The sequence below is a fragment of the Ctenopharyngodon idella genome, chromosome 14 (genome assembly GCF_019924925.1).
Source record: "Ctenopharyngodon idella isolate HZGC_01 chromosome 14, HZGC01, whole genome shotgun sequence".
Taxonomy (NCBI): domain Eukaryota; kingdom Metazoa; phylum Chordata; class Actinopteri; order Cypriniformes; family Xenocyprididae; genus Ctenopharyngodon; species Ctenopharyngodon idella.
The window spans coordinates 23,783,234-23,799,232 of NC_067233.1; the positions used below are offsets into that span (position 1 = coordinate 23,783,234).

The following is a 15,999-nucleotide window of genomic DNA, read 5'->3' on the forward strand; positions in this document are numbered from 1 at the left end:
TATGTAAACTTCTAATATTGGTCAAATGGATAGATATGAGGAAATGTACTGATGTCAGATGATCTGGTAAAGTCAGTTTCTTAGGTTGTAACACAAAACAATAAGAGAAAAAACAAGAAAAGAAGAATTCCATATGAATGATTGCCAGGGTGAGAAAAGTAGTAGTTTATAGATCTTTCTGATTATGAGACTATGGTGCAAAAATCTACTTTTTCAATGCCATTAAACAAACAAATATTTAAAAATAAGAGTAAATTAAATTTCATGGTGATAGCTCACATTAAGAAAATGTGGAACCAATTTCATACCTTATTTTCAGAGGTACTTTCTTGCATAGCCTCTGCATCAAGCCCTTCAAGATCATCCAAAGCTGTCTTTTTCAGAGTCAGGTCAGCAGTCAGTGTGCCCTCATTATAAGATCTGACGAACTTGAAGTCACTAGTGCGCGAGCCCGTGGTCAGGTACGCGTCATAATTGTAAGTGCTGCGGAGAGTTCCCGCGCCCTCCACCTCTGCGTAATTTGGAGGGAGATACGCGCTGGGAATGGCTACAGCTCCATCAAACAACAGTCTGGGCTTTCTCCTGCGACAAAACCTCACGGCCAGGATGATGATGATGAAGGTCAGGAAGAAAGTGGAAACGGACACCAGCGCGATGATCAAATAAAACGTCAGTTTGGAGCTGCTCTCGTCATGAGACATGTCTTTCAGTTCTGGAACTTCAGCCAAGTTATCTGATATGAGTAAATACAACACGCACGTGGCTGAGAGAGAGGGCTGTCCGTTATCTCTCACTGACACAATAAGGTTCTGTTTCATGCTGTCAGATTCAGAAATGTCCCGCTGCGTCCTGATCTCCCCGCTGTGGACACCGATAGTGAAAAGTCCCGGATCAGTCGCTTTAATAATGTGATACGAGAGCCACGCGTTCTGGCCAGAATCCGCATCCACGGCGATCACCTTGGAGACCAGGGAGCCTGCCTGCGCAGCTTTGGGCACCATCTCGGTCATGAAGGAGTTTCCTTCCAGAGAGGGGTATAATATCTGAGGGGAGTTGTCATTCTCATCCGATATAAAGACACTCACGCTCACGTTACTGCTCAGAGGAGGAGAACCGTTGTCTCTGGCTAACACGAGCACTTTGAAACTCTTCAGCTGTTCGTAATCAAATGATCTCACGGCATGAATGACCCCGGTGTCTCCGTTAATGGACAGAAAGGAGGACACCGGTGCGCCATTGACATCAGAGGACAACAGAGAATAAACTACAGTGCCATTCTGTCTCCAGTCCGGGTCTGTAGCTGATACTGAACAAATAGAGGAGCCCGGTTTGTTATTTTCTTGTACATGAGCTCTGTAATTGTGCTCCTGAAATACAGGTGGATTATCATTCACGTCAGCTACAGTCAAGTGAATATTCTTAGTGGAAGATAAAGGCGGAGAGCCCTCATCAGTAGCAGTGATTGTAAGATTATAATCAGAGAGCAGCTCGCGGTCTAATTCACCTGTGGTCACCAGAGAATAGTAATTTTTGATTGAAGGAACGAGTTTAAATGGGATGTTTTGCTGAATGAAGCAGCGGACCTGTCCGTTATTCTCAGAGTCTCTGTCCTGAACATTAATGATGCCAACCTCTGTACCGGGTAACGCGTTCTCAGGAATCGGGCCATTAAGTGATTTTACTATTATTATAGGGGCGTTATCATTAATGTCACTTACACTGATTACTACATTTGAGTAAGATGTTAGACCTGAACCATCTTTAGCTATTATTCGCAGACTAAATGTGGCTTCTTCCTCAAAATCTATTGGCCCTTTTATGCTGATGACACCTGTCTTCCGATCAAGGTGAAACAAATGTTTATAGTCTTCCATAACATGACCAAATTCATAGGTCACTTCTCCGTTTTGTCCCTCGTCAGCATCAGTAGCGCTCACTGTCACCACTACAGTATCTACAGGAGAATTTTCAGGCAGACTGACTTTATAGACGGCCTGACTAAAGACTGGAGCATTATCATTAGCATCCAGCACAGTGACGTGTATGGCTACAGTACCTGATCTCGGTGGAGTCCCGCCGTCTACCGCAGTAAGAATTAATGTCACCTCCTGCTCGTGCTCGCGATCCAGCTCTTTATTTAAAATTATTTCAGCGTACTTCTCTCCAAGAGAGTTACTTTGCACTGACAAAACAAAATATTCATTATTTTGAATAGAATAGCTTTGTACAGAATTTTGCCCAATATCTGCATCGTTTGCTTCTTCAAGCAAGAAGCGCGTGCCTTTAACGGCGGATTCCCTTATCTCCAGATTAATCACATCTTTACCGAAATAAGGACTGTTGTCGTTAACATCTTGAACCCGAAGATTGATAGCATGTAATTCTAATGGATTCTCCAGCACCAGCTCTTGCTTTAAAACACACGAATCTTTCTTTCCACAAAGTCCCTCTCTGTCGATTCTCTCCGCTACGGTCAGTTCTCCTGTATTCAAATTAATGTCACAGTATCGTTTTCTGTTACCTTCAGTATCAATACGAGCCTTACGAAATGACAGTCTGTTCACATCGAGCCCGAGATCCTTTGCTATATTTCCAATCACAGATCCGCGTTTCATCTCCTCCGGGAAAGAATAGCTCACGTCTCCATAAGCGGTGTGCGCCATAAAAAAGATGGAGAAGAAAAGATATAGTGTCGTCGCCAACAGTCCTGTATGCATCATTTTTGTTGTGGACAAAATGAGGACTACTCGACATAAAATGACAAGCAAATAAGAACGAATTACTATCAGTTTTAACACCAGCTCATATTCAGCTGTTCTAAGAAAGACTAAAGACAACCACCGTACAGACACCGGACATGCATTCAGAAAATAGCAACGCAAATGGGTGGAGATAACGAAAAGAAATTGGAAGCACAGGTCAACAGCGACACCATGAGGACCAAATGAGATGTTAATCCATACATAGATGTATAAATTTAGCAAAACATATTTCTAACACGCCATAAAATCAAAATAGTTACTTTAATCTTGAAATAAAAAATAAAAAATAAAAAAGAGTGTTGTCAAACACTCATTACAAGATTAGAGAATTCTGTGATCAAGTGATATTATTGTTACACAATGAAACACAACACAAATCCGCTGAACGACCCAAACACAATCTTTTTCACAAGGCTGCACACGTTACAGTTCAAGCCACAACACATCAGCACCACGGACAGCGCCAAAGGAGGTCAGACTTGTAATGGTCGACAATCGGTGGTTTGTAAAATTACAGCTTTGTGTCAAAGCTCATTTTGAATTCGATCATAACAAACTGGCAAACGCGAATTGCCACGATAATGGACATTCCCTTTCACCCTAAAACACAACGCAATGCAAGGCGAAATTCAAAATATGGGGAAAACACCTGTGAACATATTAAAAGAGAAAATTCCTTCATTTTCCCACAGTATAAGGGGTTCTATTTTTTCACGTTTTTTTTTTTTCCAGTGTAGATGTTACACCAAAAAAGTTTTTTTTTTTTTTTTGAGAATAATAATAATAATAATAATAATAATAATAATAATAATAATAAAAAACTATATTTTTATAAAGCACATTTAAAAGCAGCTTCTCAAAAGGCTGTACACAATATAAACAATACAGTTAAGTAAAAAAAAAAAAAAAATGAAAATAAAAAAAGAGAATAATAATAATAATAAATATCAGCAAGCAAATGCAAGTTTAAAAAATAGTCTTAAGTTGAACTTTAAAAGTTTCATACATATGAATTTCCCTAAGTTCAAGAGGCAGAAGAGCAAAGAAAGAGAAAGCACTGAGATGGAAAAAAAATATCTTTTAACAGTACTCTGAACAAAAAAATCAAATGAAAGATTAGCATCAAAAATAACTCGTTCCTCACTTTTTTAGGTTTCCAAAACAGAGCCATCAAAAGTCAAAGATAGAGAACCAGCTTTGGAAATTTGATGATGGAACCAATGAGCATAACTTCAGTTTTAACACTATTCAGACACAGGAAATTATTATTCATCCATGTTTTTTTATCTCAGTAATACAGTCGGAAAGAAAATCAGCTTCAGGGTGCTCATCAGGTTTAGAATGTATATAAATCTGCATATCTTCAGCATACAAGTGATAATGGAGGCCAAGCGATCTCAAGAGGTGGCCAAGAGGTGACAGATAAATGGATAAATGTTAAAAAAGTAAAGGGCCCAAGACTGACTCCTGAGGAACACCAGTGAAAATGAAGCTAATCTCAGACCTATGACCACCCATAGAAATGAAATGGGAACGGTCAGTGAAATAGGATCTAAACCACTTCAAACTGTCCCTGACACACCAAACACTCTTTTACAATGTGTGAGTAATAGATTGAGATCAACAGTATCAAAAGCAGCTCTTAAATTGAGAAGGATGAGAATGGATGTCGCACCAGAGTCAGAAGCCATCAACAAATCATTGGTGACTTTAACCAAAGCTGTCTCAGTACTGTGACATTTGTAGAAATGAAGAAAAGAGTTACATAGCTGCTGTGAAACAGGCCTGGTAGTAACAGTATTGACTTGAAGTAGGCTATTTATAGTTTGAAACAAATGTCTTTGGTTTCCTTGAATGTTTTCAGTAGTCTGAGAGAAATAAGATCTTTCAGTCTCAATAAATGCTCTATAGTCACCCAGAAGATCCTTCCAAGCTAGATAATAAACATTCAAGCCAGTAAGATGCCATTTATGCTTTATTTTCCGACAAGCAGCCTTCTTAGTGCGCAGAATGTCATTATACCATGGAGCAGAGTCAACAAATGTAATCTTGTGTGACCTCAGAGGAGCAAAAGAGTCGGTTAGCAGCACTTCTGGAATGTTACAGATTGAATGGTAGGCACACATGAATGATGTAGTTCCAAATTAAAGAAGACAGCTGAGTGGTCCGACAGACCAATGTCAACAGATGTTAACTGTGATACAAATGAGCCATTTGTAATCACAAGTTCCAGAGTATGGCCTTTTCAGTAAGTCAGGCCAGTTACCAATTCATTAAAACAGTCAAGTAGCAATAAATATTTCTTAGCCATCGTAGTCACTTTGGTCCATGAATAAATAAGTCACAATAAGAATTCTGTGGAACTTCAGGGTCAACACTTAGAGATAAACAGCAAAATCTGACATAAACACTGCATGTGACTTAGTCTTAGGTGGTTTGTAGACTGTAGCGATGATTGTAGAAGTAGAAGCAGAAATACTCAACGCCAAACATTCAAATGATGAAAACTGAGGATCAGACACAGTGCTTGAATTGAACTGCAAGTTGTAAACCGCAATAATGCTGCTGCCTCTGCTAGATCTAAAATTCCAAAACCTGGAATCTGGATAAGCAGGAGTCTATCATTTTCTTTATGCCAGAATTTGGTTAAAAACAGTAAGTCCAAGTACTCTGAGAACTCAAATATAGCAGACACTTCTATTTACTTATATTTTAGAACTTTGATTTCTACATGCTTAAATTGTATAGAAATACATCCTAATATTTTCAATTTCGTGCTTGAATGAACTAATTCCATTCAAATTTTTCTAAATTGTTTCTGCTACCACAAAATCCTTTTTGAGGCAAACCAAAAAACAAGTCATATCGGTAAAAAAACAAACAAACAAACAAAAAAAAAAAAAACTTAACATACCTGTGAAACAATCTCTATTCCCTCGGCAATATCATTAAGATCATCGGAGGGTTGCGTCTTTTTCAGAGTCAGGTCAGGAGTCAGTGTGCCCTCATTATAAGATCTGACGAACTTGAAGTCACTAGTGCGCGAGCCCGTGGTCAGGTACGCGTCATAATTGTAAGTGCTGCGGAGAGTTCCCGCGCCCTCCACCTCTGCGTAATTTGGAGGGAGATACGCGCTGGGAATGGCTACAGCTCCATCAAACAACAGTCTGGGCTTTCTGCTGCGACAAAACCTCACGGCCAGGATGATGATGATGAAGGTCAGGAAGAAAGTGGAAACGGACACCAGCGCGATGATCAGATAAAACGTCAGTTTGGAGCTGCTCTCGTCATGAGATATGTCTTTCAGTTCTGGAACTTCAGCCAAGTTATCTGATATGAGTAAATACAAGGCGCACGTGGCTGAGAGAGAGGGCTGTCCGTTATCTCTCACGGACACAATAAGGTTCTGTTTCATGCTGTCAGATTCAGAAATGTCCCGCTGCGTCCTGATCTCCCCGCTGTGGACACCGATAGTGAAAAGTCCCGGATCAGTCGCTTTAATAATGTGATACGAGAGCCACGCGTTCTGGCCAGAATCCGCGTCCACGGCGATCACCTTGGAGACCAGGGAGCCTGCCTGCGCAGCTTTGGGCACCATCTCGGTCATGAAGGAGTTTCCTTCCGGAGAGGGGTATAATATCTGAGGGGAGTTGTCATTCTCATCCGATATGAAGACACTCACGCTCACGTTACTGCTCAGAGGAGGAGAACCGTTGTCTCTGGCTAACACGAGCACTTTGAAACTCTTCAACTGTTCGTAATCAAACGATCTCACGGCATGGATGACCCCGGTGTCTCCGTTAATGGATAGAAAGGAAGACACCGGTGCGCCATTGACATCAGAGGACAACAGAGAATAAACTACAGTGCCATTCTGTCTCCAGTCCGGGTCTGTAGCTGATACTGAACAAATAGAGGAGCCCGGTTTGTTATTTTCCTGCACATGAGCTCTGTAATTGTGCTCCTGAAATACAGGTGGATTATCATTCACGTCAGCAACAGTCAAGTGAATATTCTTAGTGGAAGATAAAGGCGGAGAGCCCTCATCAGTAGCAGTGATTGTAAGATTATAATCAGAGAGCAGCTCGCGGTCTAATTCACCTGTGGTCACCAGAGAATAGTAATTTTTGATTGAAGGAACGAGTTTAAATGGGACGTTCTGCTGAATGGAGCAGCGCACCTGTCCGTTATTCTCAGAGTCTCTGTCCTGAACATTAATGATGCCAACCTCTGTACCGGGTAACGCGTTCTCAGGAACGGGGCTATTTAGTGATTTAATTACTATAACGGGGGAATTATCATTAATGTCAGATATCTCAATAACAACTGTTGCATATGATACCATTCCAAGTCCATCGGTGGCTTGAATTGGTAGTTCAAAAGAGGACTCGTCCTCATAGTCAAGAGATTCTATTAAAGTTATTTTTCCATTATTTTGATCGAGAGAAAAAATTGTCATGTCATTTTCTGAAATATGCCCAAATTCGTATGTCACTTCTCCATTTTGTCCCTCGTCAGCATCAGTAGCGCTCACTGTCACCACTACAGTATCTACAGGAGAATTTTCAGGCAGACTGACTTTATAGACGGCCTGACTAAAGACTGGAGCATTATCATTAGCATCCAGCACAGTGACGTGTATGGCTACAGTACCTGATCTCGGCGGAGTCCCGCCGTCTACCGCAGTAAGAATTAATGTCACCTCCTGTTGCTGCTCACGATCTAGCTCTGTATTAAGTACTAGCTCACCATACATTTTTCCTATTGTTTTAGCAGTAACAGCCAATTCAAAATATTCATTCTTCCCTAAATTATACGTTTGAACCGAATTAGTCCCTATGTCTGCATCGTGAGCCTCCTCGAGCAAAAAACGAGCCCCTTTTACAGCCGACTCTCTGATCTCAAGTTTTATTACATCTCTTTTAAACAAAGGAAAATTGTCATTTACATCTTGAACGTTTATGTTAATGCGATGTGATTCAAGAGGATTTTCCAAAACCAGGTCCTGTTTAATAACACATGAAGCTTTCTTTCCACAAAGTCCCTCTCTGTCGATTCTCTCCGCTACGGTCAGTTCTCCAGTATTCAGATTAATGTCACAGTATCGTTTTCTGTTACCTTCAGTATCAATGCGAGCCTTACGGGATGACAGTCTGTTCACATCGAGTCCGAGATCCTTTGCTATATTTCCAATCACAGATCCGCGTTTCATCTCCTCGGGGAAAGAATAGCTCACGTCTCCATAAGCGGTGTGCGCCATCAGCACGAAGAACAAAAGACCAAACATCTCAAAAGCACAGCAGAACCTTTAAAATGCTTTAGTAGAAATTAAATCCAGCAATACAACTATTAACATTTAAAAGACAACACAAATGTAGAATAATGTAGAATAATAGCCAGAAGGACAATATTCGCAATAAGCAGTCTCCGTCGATGATTTTCTGTAACTAGACGAGACTGAAACCGTGTATGACATCACAAACAGGGAGGAGAGATGTGTACTGAAGCCACACATTGTATTGCAGGTGAACAGCGACACTGTGAGTTAAAAGAAGTTACTGCATAACATTAATTATATGACAGTATAAAGTGTAAATGGTTACATGGTTATTTTTTTTTTAGCAAAACAAGAGCCGGCAGGAACATTCCCTGACGAATGGAAGATTAACACGACTGCAGTGTTTTAGTAGGCTATCCCCCCACCCAAGAGGAAAAAAAAAAAAAAAAAGAGATAGCTGACATTGCAGCACCATGGACAGAAATAGGTAAACCTGCCCTATCCCATTTCTAACCAAACTAAAAGAGTGTTTCAAAAGTTGCTGACATACGAAATTGCTTTTATAATTACATTTCACATAACAAAGACATTGATGAGAAAAACGCTAAACTAAAAAAAAAAAAAATCATAGCATTTTGTCACGTTACAAAATGTAGAATCCATGTACAGATATGCTGATGTCACAGAAAAAGTTATAATAGGCTTAAAAGAACGAGTAGCCAACTGAGCAAGACATATCAGGTTAATTTCTTTAAAAATATCTGACAACTTTAAGTTCTCTGAATATAAACTATTAGCTAAAGATGGCATATTGTAGTTAAATTTATTGCCATAAATTATTGCCATAAAGGCTTCAGAGGCTATGTTATGACAGATAGTGGCACAACCTCAATTCCAGAAAAGCTGGGACATTTTGTAAAATGCAATAAAATTAAGAATCTGTGATTTGTTGATTCTCTTGAACCTTTATTTAACTGACAAAAATACAAAGAAAATATTTTCAATGTTTTCACTGACCAAATTAATTGTATTTTGTAAATATATACACATTGTGATTTTGATGGCTGCAACACACTCCAAAAAAGTTGGGACAGAGGCATGTTTACCACTGTGTCACATCACCTTTCCTCTTAATTACACTTTTTAAATGTTTGGGAATTGAGGATACTAGTTGTTGCAGTTTTGCAAGTGGATTTTTTGCCCAATTTTGACTGATACAAAACAGCTGCTCAACAGTCTGTGGTCATTGTTGTCTGATTCTCCTTTTCATGATGGGCCATACATTTTCATTAGAAGACAGATCTGGACTGCAGCCAGGCCAGTCAAGTATCCACTCTACAGTGTAGAGTTTCTACCAAACCACTCTGTTGTAGCATGTGCATAATCAGAATTGTATTACTTCCCAGATGGCAGTATGATGGCAGTATATGTCTTTGTACAATCCCAGTATATGCCTTCACATCAATGATTCCTTCACACATCTGCAAATCACCCATGCCGTTTGCACTGATGCACCTCCATACCATGACAGATGTTTGCTTTTGCACCTGTTGCTTATGTAAGTCTGGATGGTCCCTTTTGTCTTTAGCACTGAGAACTCAATGTCCGTTTTTCCCAAAAGCGAGATGAAATGTGGACTCACCTGACCACAGCACACATTTCCACTGTCTTTTGGATCATCTGAGATGAGCTCGGGCCCAGAGAACTCTGCAGCATCTCTGCAAAGAATTGATGTATAGCTTTCTCCTTCTGTAACAGAGATTCGAGTTGCATTTCTTGATGCAGCGGAAGACTGTGCTGAGTGACAATGGTTTTCCAAAGTACTCCTGAGCCCATGTGGCTATATTTAACACAGTAGCATGACGGTTTCTAATGCAATGCCATCTGAAGGCTCAAAGGTCACACACATTCAACAGAGGTTTCCTGCCTTGCCCTACACATATACTGAGATTTCTCTTGATTCCCTGAATCTTTTCACAATAGTATGTATGGTAGATGGTGAAACACCTAAATATTTTGCAATCTTGCATTGAGAAATGTGATTTTTGAATTGTTTGACGATTATCTCATGAAATTTGGTAAAAAGTGGTGAGCAATGACCCATATTTGCTTGCAAAGATTGAGCTTTTGGTGGATGCTCCTGTAGCCCGGTACGTTCGTAACACTCCTTTTAAACCTAACCACGATACCCTCACCTATTACCAAATTTGGCACAAACTTGCTCAGTCATTAGCAGACATCTAAAGATAAATCATAAATAACACATTAGCATGATGGTTTCCCATCGTGCGTCCTACTTGAAAAGAATCACTCATGTTTGCATCAAGTCCCTCAAAATCTCAAGAACACATATTTAATAAAGAGAAAATGCACGTGTAAAAGACAACTCAAATTTCTGAACATGGTTCATGCACAAACTCTCATAGGGCTGACAATGTCAAAAAATGAATAAAACACTTTTGTTGCAAATTAATTATTTCACAATATCAAAGGGCCTGACACAACCAAACATTCCCTGAGAATGTGAAAAGAAAACCACCTCAATTTCTATAACATATACTCATAAAAACACTGTATACAGACCTACATAGTATAAGATCAAAACTCAACAGCATCAGACACTGCCTGTACAGCACCATGGACAGTAAACAGAAATTTGATATTCCTACTAAACTTTCTATCCCATTGAACTGGCGCTTAAAAATAATGAAATAATAATTTAAAAACTTTATAAAATTATTTCACATAACAGACAGCATTAGGAATGCAAAACGCAACTTTAAAAAAAATAGAAAACATCAGTGCTCCACATTGCGTGGGATCACATTACATGCGTTTATCCACGGCAACATAATAATTGCCATGTGATTGATCACTACCATTTCTGAAAACCATATTTAATAAAAAACACAGTAAATAACTTATTATATTCAAGGAAAATGTGCCTCAGCAAGATAACAAACAACGATCAGATTCAGCAGTAATTTGGGCCATTATCTACAAAGATCCATAAAAATATCCAATCTATCAAAATTGCGCGTGCACGTTCTGGGTCTCTTGTAGGTGATGTATCATAGAATAGATGCATAAAGAGAACAGCGTATGGAAAAAAGGTAAAAATAAGTTTTATTATAGCTACTTTTCAGACCTAAAACTGACCATCAAAAATGTTCATATTTACAAAAAGAACTTGAAGGAGTCACATAATCTTTTCAACAAGAGAGATTTTTGCCCATGAAAGCACTCTGTAAACCCAAAATGATAAAAAAAAAAATTATGATTATTATTATTTTATTTTATTAACGAAATACTTTGTTAGTCCTACCTCAAACGAGTCGCTCATTTCTGCATCAAGCCCTTCAAGATCATCCACAGCAGACTGAGCCTTTTTCAGAGTCAGGTCAGCAGTCAGTGTGCCCTCATTATAAGATCTGACGAACTTGAAGTCACTAGTGCGCGAGCCCGTGGTCAGGTACGCGTCGTAATTGTAAGTGCTGCGGAGAGTTCCCGCGCCCTCCACCTCTGCGTAATTTGGAGGGAGATACGCGCTGGGAATGGCTACAGCTCCATCAAACAACAGTCTGGGCTTTCTCCTGCGACAAAACTTCACGGCCAGGATGATGATGATGAAGGTCAGGAAGAAAGTGGAAACGGACACCAGCGCGATGATCAAATAAAACGTCAGTTTGGATCTGCTCTCGTCATGAGACATGTCTTTCAGTTCTGGAACTTCAGCCAAGTTATCTGATATGAGTAAATACAACGCGCACGTGGCTGAGAGAGAGGGCTGTCCGTTATCTCTCACTGACACAATAAGGTTCTGTTTCATGCTGTCAGATTCAGAAATGTCCCGCTGCGTCCTGATCTCCCCGCTGTGGACACCGATAGTGAAAAGTCCCAGATCAGTCGCTTTAATAATGTGATACGAGAGCCACGCGTTCTGGCCAGAATCCGCGTCCACGGCGATCACCTTGGAGACCAGGGAGCCCGCCTGCGCAGCTTTGGGCACCATCTCGGTCATGAAGGAGTTTCCTTCCGGAGAGGGGTATAATATCTGAGGGGAGTTGTCATTCTCATCCGATATGAAGACACTCACGCTCACGTTACTGCTCAGAGGAGGAGAACCGTTGTCTCTGGCTAACACGAGCACTTTGAAACTCTTCAGCTGTTCGTAATCAAACGATCTCCCGGCATGAATGACCCCGGTGTCTCCGTTAATGGATAGAAAGGAGGACACCGGTGCGCCATTGACATCAGAGGACAACAGAGAATAAACTACAGTGCCATTCTGTCTCCAGTCCGGGTCTGTAGCTGATACTGAACAAATAGAGGAGCCCGGTTTGTTATTTTCTTGCACATGAGCTCTGTAATTGTGCTCCTGAAATACAGGTGGATTATCATTCACGTCAGCAACAGTCAAGTGAAGATTCTTAGTGGAAGATAAAGGCGGAGAGCCCTCATCAGTAGCAGTGATTGTAAGATTATAATCAGAGAGCAGCTCGCGGTCTAATTCACCTGTGGTCACCAGAGAATAGTAATTTTTGATTGAAGGAACGAGTTTAAATGGGACGTTCTGCTGAATGGAGCAGCGCACCTGTCCGTTATTCTCAGAGTCTCTGTCCTGAACATTAATGATGCCAACCTCTGTACCGGGTAACGCGTCCTCAGGAACGGGACTATTGAAAGACTTATTAATGATAACCGGAGCATTATCATTAACATCTGTAATTTCTATCATTACCATTGAATAAGATGTTAAACCTGCAGCATCTTTTGCTAAAACACGCAACTCATACGCTGATTTCTCCTCATAATCTAATTCTCCGATAACAGTTATTCCTCCAGTGTTGCGATTTAGCAAGAATAATCTCTTATCTTCCTCAGAAACATGACCAAATGCATACGTGACCTTTCCATTTTGTCCCTCGTCAGCATCAGTAGCGCTCACTGTCACCACTACAGTATCTACAGGAGAATTTTCAGGCAGACTGACTTTATAGACGGCCTGACTAAAGACTGGAGCATTATCATTAGCATCCAGCACAGTGACGTGTATGGCTACAGTACCTGATCTCGGTGGAGTCCCGCCGTCTACCGCAGTAAGAATTAATGTCACCTCCTGCTCCTGCTCGCGATCAAGTTCTTTGTTTAATACCAATTCACAGTATTTCCCTGCTAAATCGTCTGATTTAACATTTAAAACGAAATTCTCATTGCTTTCCAACGTGTAAGACTGAACTGAATTCTTTCCTATATCCGGGTCGTGCGCTTCCTCCAGTAAAAACCTTTCCCCTTTGTGTGCCGATTCCCTTATTTCCATTCTAATGACATCCTCGTCAAAATGCGGAGCGTTATCATTTATATCTTCAATGTGTAAACTAATTCGATGCAATTCCAAAGGATTCTCAAACATAAGTTCTTGTTTCAGAACGCATGAAGCTTTCTTTCCACAAAGACTCTCCCTATCGATTCTCTCCGCTACGGTCAGTTCTCCAGTATTCAGATTAATGTCACAGTATCGTTTTCTGTTAGCTTCAGTATCAATACGAGCCTTGCGAGATGACAGTCTGTTCACATCGAGCCCGAGATCCTTTGCTATATTTCCAATCACAGATCCGCGTTTCATCTCCTCCGGGAAAGAATAGCTCACGTCTCCATAAGCGGTGTGCGCCATCATGACACAAAAGCAGAGCGAAAACAGTAAAACAAATCCTGCGTTTCCATTCATTGTGACACAAACACAAAATATCTTCTATGTGGAAAAAGTAAAATAGTGAAGACCAAAAAATGTGCCAAAGTGATAGGGAAAATCCCTATGCATTTAATAAACGAGTCAAATATACAAAGTCGACTATTCCTCTCCTCTCTGCAGCAAACAGCCTCTTATAAACGGAAAAGTGGGTGGGATGATATTATTTGTCTGTTCTACAAAGGTATACAGCGACGCCATGAGGCTGTAGGGAAGAATGGTTGCATGACATACCATTAAATTACATACTTTATAAATACATGCTCTGTTGTTTATGGAGGATACGGGAAGAAGTAATATTTATCGTATCTATTGAGAGCTACTGTATGCAGTATGGCGGTCAGCAAGTGCAGTACTTTCGTTCAGCACCACGGACAGTAATACTAATGTGTTGAAATCAGTTACTACAGAGAGACATTCAAAAATGCAAGAGACACAAACATTTTAGCATGGTTTGAAATTCCATTACAGTGAATTGTAAGGACACTAACTTAAAGTTCTAATGAAATAACAGCAAATCCGTCTGCAAATAAAAATGTGTCAAGAAGGAAAGGAAAAGGCTACATGATACTTGAAGGCAAAACACACTAATGCTGTACCAAGGCTGCATTTCTGTTCATAAAAGCAAAACAGAGACAAATCTATTTAACAATCTCGGGACTTTGAAAAGATGCATGCATCCAAACATCAGACCGACAAGCACCTGCAATTGGTTAAAAGAGTATCTTTCACAATATCAAAATAAACAACTAAAGAACTCGTGTCATCAACAACAACAACAACAACAACAACAACAACAGTTAAAAGCAACATTTGGATTCAATGATTTCAATGTCTAAATAAAACAGCTTTTATAATAAAAAACTGAGATGCCAGTACGTTTTATTGAAAACAACAAAAAGTAAATAACTGAGTAAAAAGTATCATATTTTGATTAAATTTCATTACACTCGAGTAGAAGATTGAATAACACCTGGTCTTAATGCTTGATTTTGATTTGATAATATTATATTAAAAGTAATAGCAAACAAATCATATTAAATAAAGGTCAATATTCTTATGCAGTTTTTAATGCAAGACACCTCAAACTTAGAACAAATAGTGATATGATATTTACACTTAATCTTTACTGTCAATAGAGATAATGATCTTTATAATCAAACAATGGAATGTATCATTGATTTTTTTTTTTTTTTTTTTTTAAGTATTAAGATAATAAAGCATACAGTAGACATTTACTGGCCACTATGGATCAAAAAAAAAAAAAAAAAAAATCTAGAAATACTGTTAGAAAAATGCTAGACAGACAATATGGCCAGAAGTATGTGGATAACCGCTTTCTATTATCTTTATTATTATTATTATTATTATTATTAATATATTAATTATATAATTGATTTCTGCAAAGACAAAAATCTTAATGCTACACTATAGAATGATTTTCTAGAGAATTGTGTGATTTCAACTTTGTTGAAACAAATGTGTCTAATGTAGAAGTGGAACTGTACATCTAATGGAAGGTCTTACCCATTACAATTCATCCCAAAGGTGTTCAATAGTGGTTCAGGTCTGGGTTTTGTGAAGGCCTGAACCACTGAAAGACCTAAAAGATCTGAACCACCTGAACCACTGAAAGACCTGAACTGCTATTGAACATCCTTTGGGATTACTTGTAACGAGTAAGACCTTCCATTAGTTCAGTGATACATTCCAGTGTTTGATTATCAAGTTCAGTCAATCTCAAAAGAATAACCCATACATATTTTAAACAGATCAGACAAAAATACTTTAAAAAAAAAAAAAAAAAAAAAAAAAAAAAAGTAATGTAAAATTTAAAATACTTAAAAAATCATGGTCGTTCAACTATGGGAAAAGCAGTGACCGTTCAGTTTAATCACACAGTGAGCAGGACTCTAAAAAGAAGGAGATTTAAGGATGCTCAGGTACCATACAGGACCATAAAAACACCTACCTCGGAAAAAGGAATCATGTCTCCATCAAGCCCTTCAAGATCATCCACAGCAGACTGAGTCTTTTTCAGAGTCAGGTCAGCAGTCAGTGTGCCCTCATTATAAGATCTGACGAACTTGAAGTCACTGGTGCGCGAGCCCGTGGTCAGGTACGCGTCATAATTGTAAGTGCTGCGGAGAGTTCCCGCGCCCTCCACCTCTGCGTAATTTGGAGGGAGATACGCGCTGGGAATGGCTACA

At 39.5% G+C, this 15,999-nt stretch overlaps 1 protein-coding gene and 1 pseudogene across 21 annotated transcripts in view; both read right to left on the reverse strand.

Annotated features, from left to right (window-relative positions):
• Positions 1 to 15,999, reverse strand: part of LOC127525756 (protocadherin gamma-A12-like) — a 169,497-nt gene that overhangs the window by 107,665 nt on the left and 45,833 nt on the right. For 4 of the 21 annotated variants that reach the window (XM_051918628.1, XM_051918654.1, XM_051918655.1 and 1 more), the window contains 3 exons: positions 12,011 to 12,634; positions 5,954 to 6,318; positions 309 to 594 (listed from right to left, as the gene is read on the reverse strand). The exons of 2 other annotated variants lie outside the window; for them this stretch is intronic. In XM_051918628.1, the coding sequence (XP_051774588.1) occupies positions 309 to 594; positions 5,954 to 6,318; positions 12,011 to 12,634 (1,275 nt within the window). Of the gene's footprint in view, positions 1 to 308; positions 2,848 to 5,676; positions 7,881 to 11,560; positions 13,856 to 15,999 lie in introns of those variants that run through there. 15 more of the 21 variants (XM_051918652.1, XM_051918627.1, XM_051918616.1 and 12 more) reach the window with 9 other exon arrangements.
• The window catches only part of LOC127525765 (protocadherin beta-16-like), a 71,905-nt pseudogene that overhangs the window by 26,133 nt on the left and 29,773 nt on the right, over positions 1 to 15,999 (reverse strand).